The sequence below is a fragment of the Herpailurus yagouaroundi genome, unplaced genomic scaffold (genome assembly GCF_014898765.1).
Source record: "Herpailurus yagouaroundi ecotype Mexico unplaced genomic scaffold, PumYag 208, whole genome shotgun sequence".
NCBI lineage: Eukaryota > Metazoa > Chordata > Mammalia > Carnivora > Felidae > Herpailurus > Herpailurus yagouaroundi.
The window spans coordinates 9,330,904-9,341,972 of record NW_024412439.1 but is presented as its reverse complement, the minus strand read 5'-3'; the positions used below and the strand labels follow the sequence as shown (position 1 = coordinate 9,341,972).

The 11,069-nt window shown below is 55.0% G+C and overlaps 1 protein-coding gene across 2 annotated transcripts in view; it reads right to left on the bottom strand.

Moving 5' to 3' along the window:
* The window catches only part of PIK3R6 (phosphoinositide-3-kinase regulatory subunit 6), a 57,491-nt gene that overhangs the window by 28,905 nt on the left and 17,517 nt on the right, over positions 1 to 11,069 (bottom strand). The window contains exons 3-6 of one of the 2 annotated variants that reach the window (XM_040453220.1): positions 2,580 to 2,663; positions 2,019 to 2,110; positions 1,100 to 1,168; positions 104 to 236 (exon numbers count right to left, since the gene is read on the bottom strand). In XM_040453220.1, the coding sequence (XP_040309154.1) occupies positions 104 to 236; positions 1,100 to 1,168; positions 2,019 to 2,110; positions 2,580 to 2,663 (378 nt within the window). Of the gene's footprint in view, positions 1 to 103; positions 271 to 1,099; positions 1,169 to 2,018; positions 2,111 to 2,579; positions 2,664 to 11,069 lie in introns of those variants that run through there. The other variant, XM_040453221.1, reaches the window with a different exon arrangement.

Genomic DNA, 11,069 nt, shown 5'->3' with positions numbered 1-11,069 from the left:
GTCTCACCTGGGACAGCTCCTACCTGGGACAGGTCTCACCTGGGACAAGTCCTACCTGGGACAGCTCCTACCTGGGACAGCTCTCACCTGGGACAGGCCTCACCTGGGACAGCGGTCTCGGTTTTCAGCCTTATGGCGCAGTCCAAGGCGACCGTGCAGTAGGGGGCGGGCAGGGTTAGCAACCTTGTGCAAAAGGTGTAGGTCCTCCGGTAGAGCTCCTCCGTGATGCCCGTGGCCTGGGTGGGAGGGAGGAGTTGGGTGCCCAGAGCCCTAGGTCACAAAGGGTGCTGGGTGGGTGGGAGGGTGGGGTGGAGAGGAGGAAAGGCAGGTCTGACAGCCAGACCTGGGCTCACACCTCCCTCCCAAACGTACACCCCTCGTCTCTTCGCCCGGCACCTGAAAGACACCTCTCGGACACCCCACTCAAACTCGCCCCAAAGGGGATCCATCTCACCCTGTCCTGCTAGCAAATCCACTCCCCTCCCCTCCCCTCTGCTTGTCCGGGCAGCACATTCCTGCGGGGCTCTAGGCTGAAAACTTGGAGTCTCGTCTCCAGCCTGCTGGGCGCGATATCCCGCAGGCATGACGCTCCCAGTGCAGTGGCCACGGGCTCCGCTTCCTCCTGCACCTTCTGCCTTGGCCCGAGCCCAGCCCCCTCCTGCCCCTGGATCCCGGCAGCCCCCGAAACTGTTCTCTCTGCCCCTCATCTCCCTCGCTGCCCTCTCCCACCCCCCGCAATCGTACATAGCTCCTGATTGCTGTTGTCGAGACATTTTCTCCGTGGCTTGTCCCTTCCCTAAGCAGGGATCGGTGATGGCCCCTGGGGCGCATGGGAGCAATCCCAAGGACCCCATTCCGGCATTCGAGGCTCTCATGCCTCCCACGCGCACTGATTTCCCAACTTCCTCCCCAGTAGCCCGCTTTGTGTATTAGGGGCAGGGCACCGCGAGTGTGGAGAAGACGGTTTGGGGCAGGCCACCCAAGAGTTCTCCTAGGTGCGCCTAGGCAGAGACTGCGTGTCTCCTGCGGGACAGGACAGTGTCTGGCCCTGCCACGTGTGGGTTGCCATGACCGCCCTGACCCTCGGCGTCACGCTCACCTTAGTGAGCACATACATTAGCGTGTGCAGCAAGGGAATGATCGCATGCCGGATGTCCTCGCTCTCTGCCTGGAAAACAGGAGATCGCAGGGCGTTTACTGGTCTGGGGGCCCGGGGGAGGGGGCATGGGGTGGTGTGGAGGGTCACTTTCGGCGGTCCAAGAACGATTTTGAAAACGTCAACCTAGGGGCGCCTGGGTGGCGCAGTCAGTTAAGCGTCCGACTTCAGCCAGGTCACGATCTCGAGGTCCGGGAGTTCGAGCCCCGCGTCAGGCTCTGGGCTGATGGCTCAGAGCCTGGAGCCTGTTTCCGATTCTGTGTCTCCCTCTCTCTGCCCCTCCCCCGTTCATGCTCTGTCTCTCTCTGTCCCAAAAATAAATAAACGTTGAAAAAAAAATAAAAAAAAAAAAAAAAAAAAGAAAACGTCACCCTAAGGGAAGGAGGGGAGCCCCGGAGGCGGGGCTTGCCCTGCGCCTGGGGGCGGGGGTGGGAAGTGCCAGGGCCCCCCCCACCCTTCCCCTTGCAATGCAGGAGAGAGCCAGAGTGGATATTATTTTTTTATTCAATGTTAATAAAAAATCACGTCAAAAAAAAAAAAAAAGAAGAAAGAAAAGGTCATAAGAAATAGGCATTTATGTTTATCGATATTCTGTCTCTCTGCCAGTGGGGGCTTTTCCATTTACGGTCCTGGGGGAACGGGCTAAGTCAAGTGAAGTAATGAGAGTCAGGATCAAGAAAATCTCACGGACAGAAGCGTGCAGGAGGGAGACACGGCTGGCAAACATCATGCTGACAGCCCACAAGTGACCGGAGTCTGGGGGACGCGGCTCTGATGGCCCCGAGGCCCCAGCTGGCTGGGTCTCTCTCTCCCTCTCCCTCTCTCCTACCCCCGCCCGCCTCCCCAAAGCCCCAGAACCCACCTTCTCCAGTTCTCTGAGCAGAATGCGGACCAGAGCCGGACTCTTTCCAGGATCTCGCTCCACCTTCTTATGCAGGGACCATCTCCACATGCCTGACCGGGAGAAAGGGGAGCCCGGCACACGTAGGTGGGGCAGGGGGCTCTTAGCGGGGGACCCCCGGAGCGGGACCCTGCGCCCTGGAGCCCCAGACCGTGACTCTGAGCAGCCACGAGTCTGACCCCTCAGCTGGGCATCTGGCTCTGGGGCCACATGGCTGGACTTCTCACCTGTGGAATTCTGCTATGCTGATTTTGGAGGACAGGGGGTCTCAGGGGGCTCTCAGGGCGGAAAGGCAGGCAGAGGGACACTAGCGGGACACAGGTGTATGCCTGTGGCTTAGGGACCGGCGATGTATGCCTGTGGCTTAGGGACCGGTGATGTTTGTAGGTCTGCGCCCGGGGCCACGTTTCTGGGAGTCTGGCGGGCGCAGAGGGTCGAGGGGAATTTGGTTCACCGGGGGGGGGGGGGGGTTGGGAAGGTGGTTGGGAGAGATCGTGGCAGAGGCTGCCTGTTGGCTTTTACCTTGGTTGCTCTGCAGGGACGGGGCCTGGGCGCCGAGCTCCCGGAGCACAGCCTGCACGCTCCGTTGGAGATCCAGCTCAGCATCTGGGCAGCAGGGGCGGGCGAGCACTGAGGCCAGGAGCTTTGGGGCCCCCGGCGTCCCCCTCCCCCCCCCACCCCTGCACTCCCTGAGACCGTCTTCAGCCACCCTTCTCCAAGCCCCGAGAGGTGCCCCAAAGTGGCCAGCTCGGAGCAGACAGCGGGCACACGGGCCCGAAACACAGCCTTCCAGTCACCATCTCCGTGTGCTCCGTAAATCCAGAGTGTTGTCAGTGTGCCCCTGGCGATACACGGGATGGTTTTATAGGGCCTTAAAAGGTCCTAAAACAATCGAATCACTAGGCTGTTATTTTAATGTGTGCTTGAAAAAAAATTTTTTTTAATGTTTCTTTATTTTGAGAGACAGAGAAGTGTGAGCGAGCAGGGGAGGGGCAGAGAGAGAGAGAGAGAGAGAGAGAGAACCCCAAGCAGGCCAGCGCAGAGCCTGACATGGGGCTCGAACCCACAAACCACGAGATCATGACCGGAGCCGGAATCAAGACTCAGACTCTCAAACGACCGAGATACCCAGGCGCCCCTGAAAAACAATATTTCTAAGGGGTTCCTCAATCGATACATGAAGTGAAAATTTAAAGCCAACCGAAAGAAACAGGTCAGATAAATGCTGGGGCAGGAGGTGACCGTGCCCCTGATCAAGTGAACTCAGGCTCTAAGTCGCCTCCCCCCCCCCCCCCCCCCATCTTGGCCCCGGTCCTGCCTTCCACCTGCCTGTGGACTGGTTTTAGCAGAACCCTCTCAGCAGGAACCTGCACCCTCGGTGTCTCCTCCCAGGGATCTCCCATCCGCTGGCCCCCTCGCCGTCCACTGGCTACAACCCCCCCAGACGTCTGCCTCTTTGGGGGCCGAGCCCAATCTCCGTCCCCTGTTGAAATGGCCTCAGATCCAGTCCTCACCATCTGAACAAGTGAGGTTCACTGGTAACGGGGAGGAGGCCCCTGGCCCATCTCCCACTACGGGGAGGTTAGCTGGGCTCTGTGCGGGCAGCCCGTCGCCCGCTGTGGGGCCACTACGGGGAGCCGTGGGCCCTCACAGTCTCCTCCTCGGACACTGGGGCCCTTCTCCGCGCCTGACTTCCATGCAGGGGTCCCCCAGCCGCCCAGCCGAGCCCTTCTCTTTCTCCTTCCCTCGGAGCCAGATGTCGGTCCGCGCCCTCTCCCTTTCCTGCCCCCAAGGTGTGCCCCCCACCTCGGTCCCCGCGTGGCCACCCTGCTTCTCGAAGGCTCCGGACTAACACAGGAAGCCCGAGAGACGCTGTCCACACCACAGATCCCTCTTTACCACCAACTCCCGACAAGAGATCGAATTTACAGGCAAGCGTGTGCGTTCTTGGGTTCTCGGACGCTGCAAACCACACGCGTGTCTGGGGTTCCTCTTTCGCTTGTTTGTCAGGAAACTTACAGTCAGACTGGGGCCCAGCGTCACAAATCAGCTCATCTCAGGGGTCAGGGACCTCTCCTCCCGCATCCTCTTCCTGCTCTTGGTTTACATCCTACTGAACATAGATCTTAATTGCCTCGAGCGCCTTGGGAAGCAAGCAGGATCGAGATCACAATTTTCAGAAACCAGCGGGTTGCAGTTCAGGAGTTAGAATGGGGTTAGCCGAGGACCCGGGGTGAGCCGGGGCTTGGGGACCGGCCCCTCCAAGGCTCTGGCGTGAGCTCTGTTAAGTCGGCCACCTGGCTTCTCCAAAACCCTCACCTTCTACCTGCCTCTCCCCTGTCGCCCTGGGGCACATCGAGGCCCGTTCTGGAGCCTTCCCTGAGGCTGAGAACAGGCACTGGCTGTTACACCCCACGTCTGGCCACCCAGCCGCCCTGTTGGGCACTGAAGCATCCCCCGACACTGGCCAGGATCACGAAGCCCGGCACGAAGGCTGGCCGCAAGCTGTCTTCCCATCTACCTGTCTCCACCTTGCATGAAGATTTAAGGAGTCAGTGCAGGCTGAGTTATGAAAACATTATGTTATTTCTTCTTTCCTCCTTCCTTCCTCCTCCTTCTCCACCCGCCTCACCAAGGACCACACAGGCTGGGAACCGTGAACGCGGTGATCTCCCCCCTGGCCCCTCACTCAAAGGGCAGTCAAGCCTTTGTCTTCTGAGCCCTGGGTTCCTCCGCTTTGCAAAGGGAGCTCAGCTTTTATGTTTCAGAGAAAAAATAGAGAAGTTGCCAGGAGCCCCAGGAGACAACCCCAAATAAAGTGTGTTTTCGAAAGTCTGGGCAACCAGAACAAACTCTCGGACTTTGGTCCACATCTGGCTTGCAGACATGTTTTGTTTGGGCTTGCAGAGTGTCTCGAAAGGAAAGAAGAAAAAAGGAATCAGCTGCCAACATTGACAAATCAGGAGATGTTGCATAAAAGTTGGGTTTCTGGCATCTCTTGAAAGTCCGTTGACATCAGGCACGCATTCTCCTCACATGGGGGCGATCGATGGGGCACAGCTATTCTGGTTCCTCACAGTGCCTCCCCTCCTGGTTTCCCCCATCCACACCCTCTACCCGGCCCCTGAGTTTGAGACCCCTGTCAAGGGGACGGAGACGATGAGCTGGATTATCTCAGAGGGGTGGGGGTGAAGGCTGATGCTTTTAGTTCTAGAGGAGAGTGATAACACAAAGGGAAGCAGAGAGGCTAGAGTCCCCTGGATTGGGAGAGCCCAGACCGGGGCCGGCTGGGACACAGCTCACCGGGGGTGGCAAAGATCTCGGCTGAAGGCAGGTGAGCACGAACCTCTGACCTTGAGGGTCACTGCTGTGGTCTCCTGGGTCACCTTTGCCAGCACTCAAGAATGTCCCCAAAGGAATCCCCTCTCTCCCTATGCACCATGCAAGCCCAGCAACCTGTTCAGGGGGCTGCAGCTACAGAGGACTGAAGACCACGGACTTTTCCATCATGAAGACTTTGTAACCCCTGGGCTTACAAGATCACAGAGAGGGGGAACCACCCCCAAGTGAATGACATTGGAATTTGTACTGGCCGTGGCAAAGGAGAGCTTGAAGCTGGATTTGATTGCATGAAGCAAAAGAAAGAAATGGAGTATTTCTTGTGCCTCAAGCGTCTCAAGGTTGTTCATATACGACATGCACGTCTACCATCATTCTTGACCCAGAACGGCCAATACATAAATAAACACTCCTAATTATTATCCTCCCCTCCATCCAGGAATGTGGGATATTGTCACGTTGCTATTAATATCTGACATTTAAATAGCACTTGAAAGGAATACACACAGAAAGTCGTACGCAGGCATGGCAAGACAATGTCATGTGTTCATCAAACCAATCTCATGTTTGTCGCGGGTAGACGGGAAGACTACATTTCCCAGACTCCCCTGCAGTTATGGGAGCCATGTGCTGAGTCCTGTCCAATGGAATACGGTAGACACAACATATGACACATTCACGCCCGGTCCTAAAATCCCCTGCACTAGCCTCCACCTCTCTCTTCCCATTCCGTGGTGACCTTGGAAGACATGTTCAAGATGGCAGTACCACAAGAAGGAGGGAGAAATCAGTCCCCGGAAGACTGGAGCCCACGCTGGATGGCGGTGTGCAAAATAAGCATTTGTTGTGCTAATCCACTGACATTGGGGTTATTTGTTACGGCGGCTAGCATTCTCTGACTGACCCGTGTACTTGCAGAGCATTTTCTGGCATATTACCTCATTGGATTCTCAGCAGAGCCCTGGGGGTTTGCCCTCCAAATACTCTTCTCTCTGTTTTTTTAGATTCCAGGTCGAGAGCTCTTACCCTTGCCCCATATTGCCTCTCTAAGCACAGAGGTCAGGCCCAGAGGGATCGGAGAGGCTCTCATCCCACTTTACAGACGGGAAGATGAGGCTCTGAGGGGAGACGTGATTCACACAAGGCCACAGAAATGCGGGAAGAGAGCTTTCTCTTCGGCAAAGCCTCTCCTTCTAAAGCTGCACTCTTACATGTGTCCATCCACCTGCTTACCCGGAAAAGGAAGAGGAGGAAATTCCCAGGTGAGACTATGAACATATGTCTTATCTATGAGTGTCTGGGCTTTGAGTGCTGAAAATCACTATGCTGGATAAAGTCGCCCGCACAAAGATTCCCAGCTCTCAAACCAGGGTAGGTGTTATGAGGCTAAGGAGCCAACAGGGAGGGATGGAGTAGTAGGGTTTCAGGGTCCTGACCACAGTAGGACTCCCTTAGCTCAAGGTCCACCCTTCAATTTCTGGCCATTCCAGCCTTCTGTGATCCCAGACAGAATCACATCTCTCCCAAACGCTTCATAGAATGTTTTCCTTCACCCCCCTTCCCAATCTAGGCTTCACAGGAGAATCACTCAGAAAGCTTTAAAAAAACACTAATGTACAGGGCGCCTGGGTGGCTGAGTGGGTTGAGCGTCTAACTCTTGATCTCATGTTTCATGAGATCAAGGCACACGTTGGGCTCTGTGCTGACTGTATGGAGACTGGGATTCTCTCTCTTCCTCTCTCTCTCTCTCCGCTCCTCCCCTGTGCGTGTGCTCTCTCTCTCTCAAAATAAAATAAAATAAAATAAACTTTAAAAAACCTCACTAATATACAGCTCACCCGAAACCAATTTAAATCAGATATCAGAGTATGAGAACTAATGTTTGTTTGTTTGTTTCTTAAATTTTTTCAACATTTATTTATTTTTGGGACAGAGAGAGACAGAGCATGAACGGGGGAGGGGCAGAGAGAGAGGGAGACACAGAATCGGAAACAGGCTCCAGGCTCTGAGCCATCGGCCCAGAGCCCGACGCGGGGCTCGAACTCACGGACCGCGAGATCGTGACCTGGCTGAAGTCGGACGCTTAACCGACTGCGCCACCCAGGCGCCCCTGTTTGTTTGTTTTTTAATAGCTCCCCAGGACAGTCTAATGTATCATCAGGATGTGAATTACTGTCTTAAGTGATAAGCTTAGAGTTCTGGGTAATTGACCTGTTAGTCAAGAAAGGAGTCAAGTGCTAAAATGCTCAGGCTTCACAGAGGACAATCATCCCTGCATAAGAATGAAGGTCACAGGGTCAGAATGGCTCCTTCCTGGCTGTCACGGTGGCAGAAGGAGATGCAAAGGAAATAATTGGAGAAAGTTGAAAGTTGTCATTGTTTGTTAGCTTGTTTTGCAATTGGTGTGGTGTCTGTTCAGAAATGTAACTGTGGGGGGGGGGGGGGGCGCGCCTGGAAGGCTCAGTCGGTTAAGCCTTTGACTTCAGCTCAGGTCATGATCTCACGGTCCGTGAGTTCGAGCCCCGCGTCGGGCTCTGTGCTGACGGCTCAGAGCCTGGAGCCTGTTTCAGATTCTGTGTCTCCCTCTCTCTCTGCCCCTCCCCCACTCATGCTCTGTCTCTCTGTCTCTCTCTCTCAAAAATAAATAAACATTAAAAAAATAAAAAATAAAAAGAGAAGAAACGTAACCCTGGGAGCTGGGCAGTAGGCATCAGTGCTCGAGGTCCAGCCATGACATGAAGAAAATCTTCCAAGATTTTTCCAAGCAGACCAGTCTTTGTCTTCTGCAAGTTACCCCACACCTACTTGTCATGGTTAATTTTATGTGTCAACTTGACTAGGGCCACAAGGGGCCCAGATATCTGGTCAAACATTCTTCTGGGTGTCTCTACGAGGGTGTTTTTGGATGAGGCAAACATTTAAATCAGTAGACTGAGTCGGCAGGTGGCTCTCCCTAATGTGGGTGGGCCTCGTCCAATCAGTAGAAGGCCTGCATAGAACAAAAGGCTGACACCCTCCACCCGCCCCCAAATAGCCTTCATGGTAACGTGAATAAATCTTCATAATAAATGTAATAAATCTCCTTATAATAAATGTATATCGTAACTCTCATATAATAAATATAATAAATCTTATAATAAACCTCACGCTAGAGGTGCCTGGGTGGCTCAGTGGGTTAAGCATCTGACTCTGGATTTCGGCTCAGGTCGTGACCTCATGGTTCGTGGGACTGAGCCCCGTGGCGGGTTCTGTACTGACAGCATGGAGCCTGCTTGGGACTCTCTCTCTCTCCCTCTCTCTCTCTCTCTCTCTCTGTCCCTCTCCCCTCTCCAAACAAACAAACAAATAAATAAATAGATAAATAAATGTTAAAAGAAATAAATCTCATCCCATATATGTGTGTGTATCCTACGGGGGGCTGTTTCCGTGGAGAAAACCTCGCTAACACAGCCACAGAGGACCACGGCATCCATCCGCATCGGGAGGAGTGGACATGTCCCTCCAGACGAAAGGGTGACAGGCAACCTCAGGTCACTTGGGACACACAAAATTATCACCCAAGAGGTTGAATTTGCGACTCCCAAGGGACGTTTCCCTCCAACTAGGGCGCTGGAAAGAATTGCCCTATTCTGCTTTCTGGGCATCGGCAGCCAGACTTAGCACCCCCTCCCTGGACGGAGAGGGAGAACGCACCAACAGACTCTTTCCGGTCCCCTCTCTTTGAAAACTAACCCCAGGGCCCGTAACTTCACGCCGGGTGAGCCATAAAACAGTTGAGGGCAGCACAGGTCACCTGTGGCCGCGTTCAGACGGGGGGGACTCCTGAGGCAGGTTAGTTCCGTGCAGGGGAATGTCACTTAGCAGCTCGGTTCCCATTTCAGAGGGTGACTTTTCCCCCACCTTGACCCCGGAGCTGGGGTCCGTTCTCCCAGATCCCACGAGTCCCCGCACGCTGACCACACGTGGACCTCGCGGACCGGCTTCCCAACCGGGGACTCGGGACTCGCCTGAAAAGCCCCGGTGCTCCCACAGCTCCGTCTCGACATCTCAGCTTACTGAAATCTGCCCTCAGCGCCCAGACGCACCATTGGCTGGAGTCGTGTGGCTTCCACTTCTCTTTTATGCCCATGCCCGGGGCCCCCTGACCCCCACGTGGAGCAAGGGCTCAGGTCGTTCAAAAATGGTTTGTGGGGCGCCTGGGTGGCGCAGTCGGTTAAGCGTCCGACTTCAGCCAGGTCACGATCTTGCGGTCCTTGAGTTTGAGCCCCGCGTCGGGCTCTGGGCTGATGGCTCAGAGCCTGGAGCCTGTTTCTGATTCTGTGTCTCCCTCTCTCTCTGCCCCTCCCCCGTTCATGCTTTGTCTCTCTCTGTCCCAAAAAAATAAATAAACGTTAAAAAAAAAAATGGTTTGCATTCTTGGCCCTGTTTGCAGGGATGGCCAAATGACAGTAACTCGGGCACCTTGGAGCGTTGCCTTTTGCGTGCCTCTAAAGAAATACCTTCCTTTTCAGGGGCCCCTCTTCTGAACGCTAGGATGAGAGAACCCTTTAGGGCTACAGGAAGGTGGGGCAAGTTCTAGGCATCTGTAATTTGGGAAGACAGCCGGGACAACTTCAGTTCTGATCGTGATGGCGAGACGCCCCTGGGGAGCTCCCGGGGCCAGCATCCTAGTTGGGGGACGTTTTCTTTCCCCCTTTTGATTCGGGGGCGGCCCTCTGTCACATCTTCGGTGGAGGCTGCCGGTGGTCTCGCCCGCCCAGCAGCCCTCTCTGCTCATTGTGGTCCAGGCGCCCTGCTTTGCCTTGGCCTGGAGCAGACACAAAACCAAGCTGGCCAGTGGACTCTCTCTCCCCCTGGGTGAGCCCCGCGCAGGTGATGGCCGGCAGGCAGGAACGCGGGAAGGGCACTCTTTGTGTTTGGGAAATTAAACCAGCCACATGCGTTTCTACTGCTTGTACCCAAAGGAACTTCACTGGCACGCCTCTCTTCCTAAAACGCAGCATGGCGTGCATCTAATGTTCTACGTAAAGCCAGCGCAAAGTAAGTTGGTTTTGAAATGTTGAGATTTTTCGGGGCGCCTGCGCGGCTCAGTCGTTTGAGCGTCCGACCTTGGCTCAGGTCATGATCTCACAGCTCGGGAGTTCGAGCCCCGCGTCGGGCTCCCGGCTGACAGCTCGGAGCCTGGAGCCTGCTTCTGCTTCTGTGTCTCCTTCTCTCTCTGCCCCTAACCCACTCACATTCTGTCTCTGTCTCTCTCAAAAATAAGTGAACATTTAAAAAAATTTTTTAAAAAAGTAATATTGAGATTTTCACACTGCTGGCCCCACTCTGCCACCCTCTGGACCGGGCAAACCCCAGCTGGTGAAAGATAACCCGGAATATCACAACACAGGGATTTGCGGGCTTGCTTGATTCAGCCCGAGCCTCTTCCAGCTGTGGGAGGCTCTGACGGTGACGGGGTGTGGAAAGGATGCGTGTCTTAGGGATAATAACGACCCGTGGAGCTTCACTTGCCTTGGCTGTGCCTTCCCCTTCCCTGGGATAGGGGTCTTCCGGGGCATTAGCGTCTAAGCCTCGTGAGAAGTGCTCTGTGACTTCCTGGGTGACCATTAGGGGATCCGCATCTTGAGGGAAAGGTCATCCCTCGTCCCAGGTTGACAAAGTGTGAAGAGC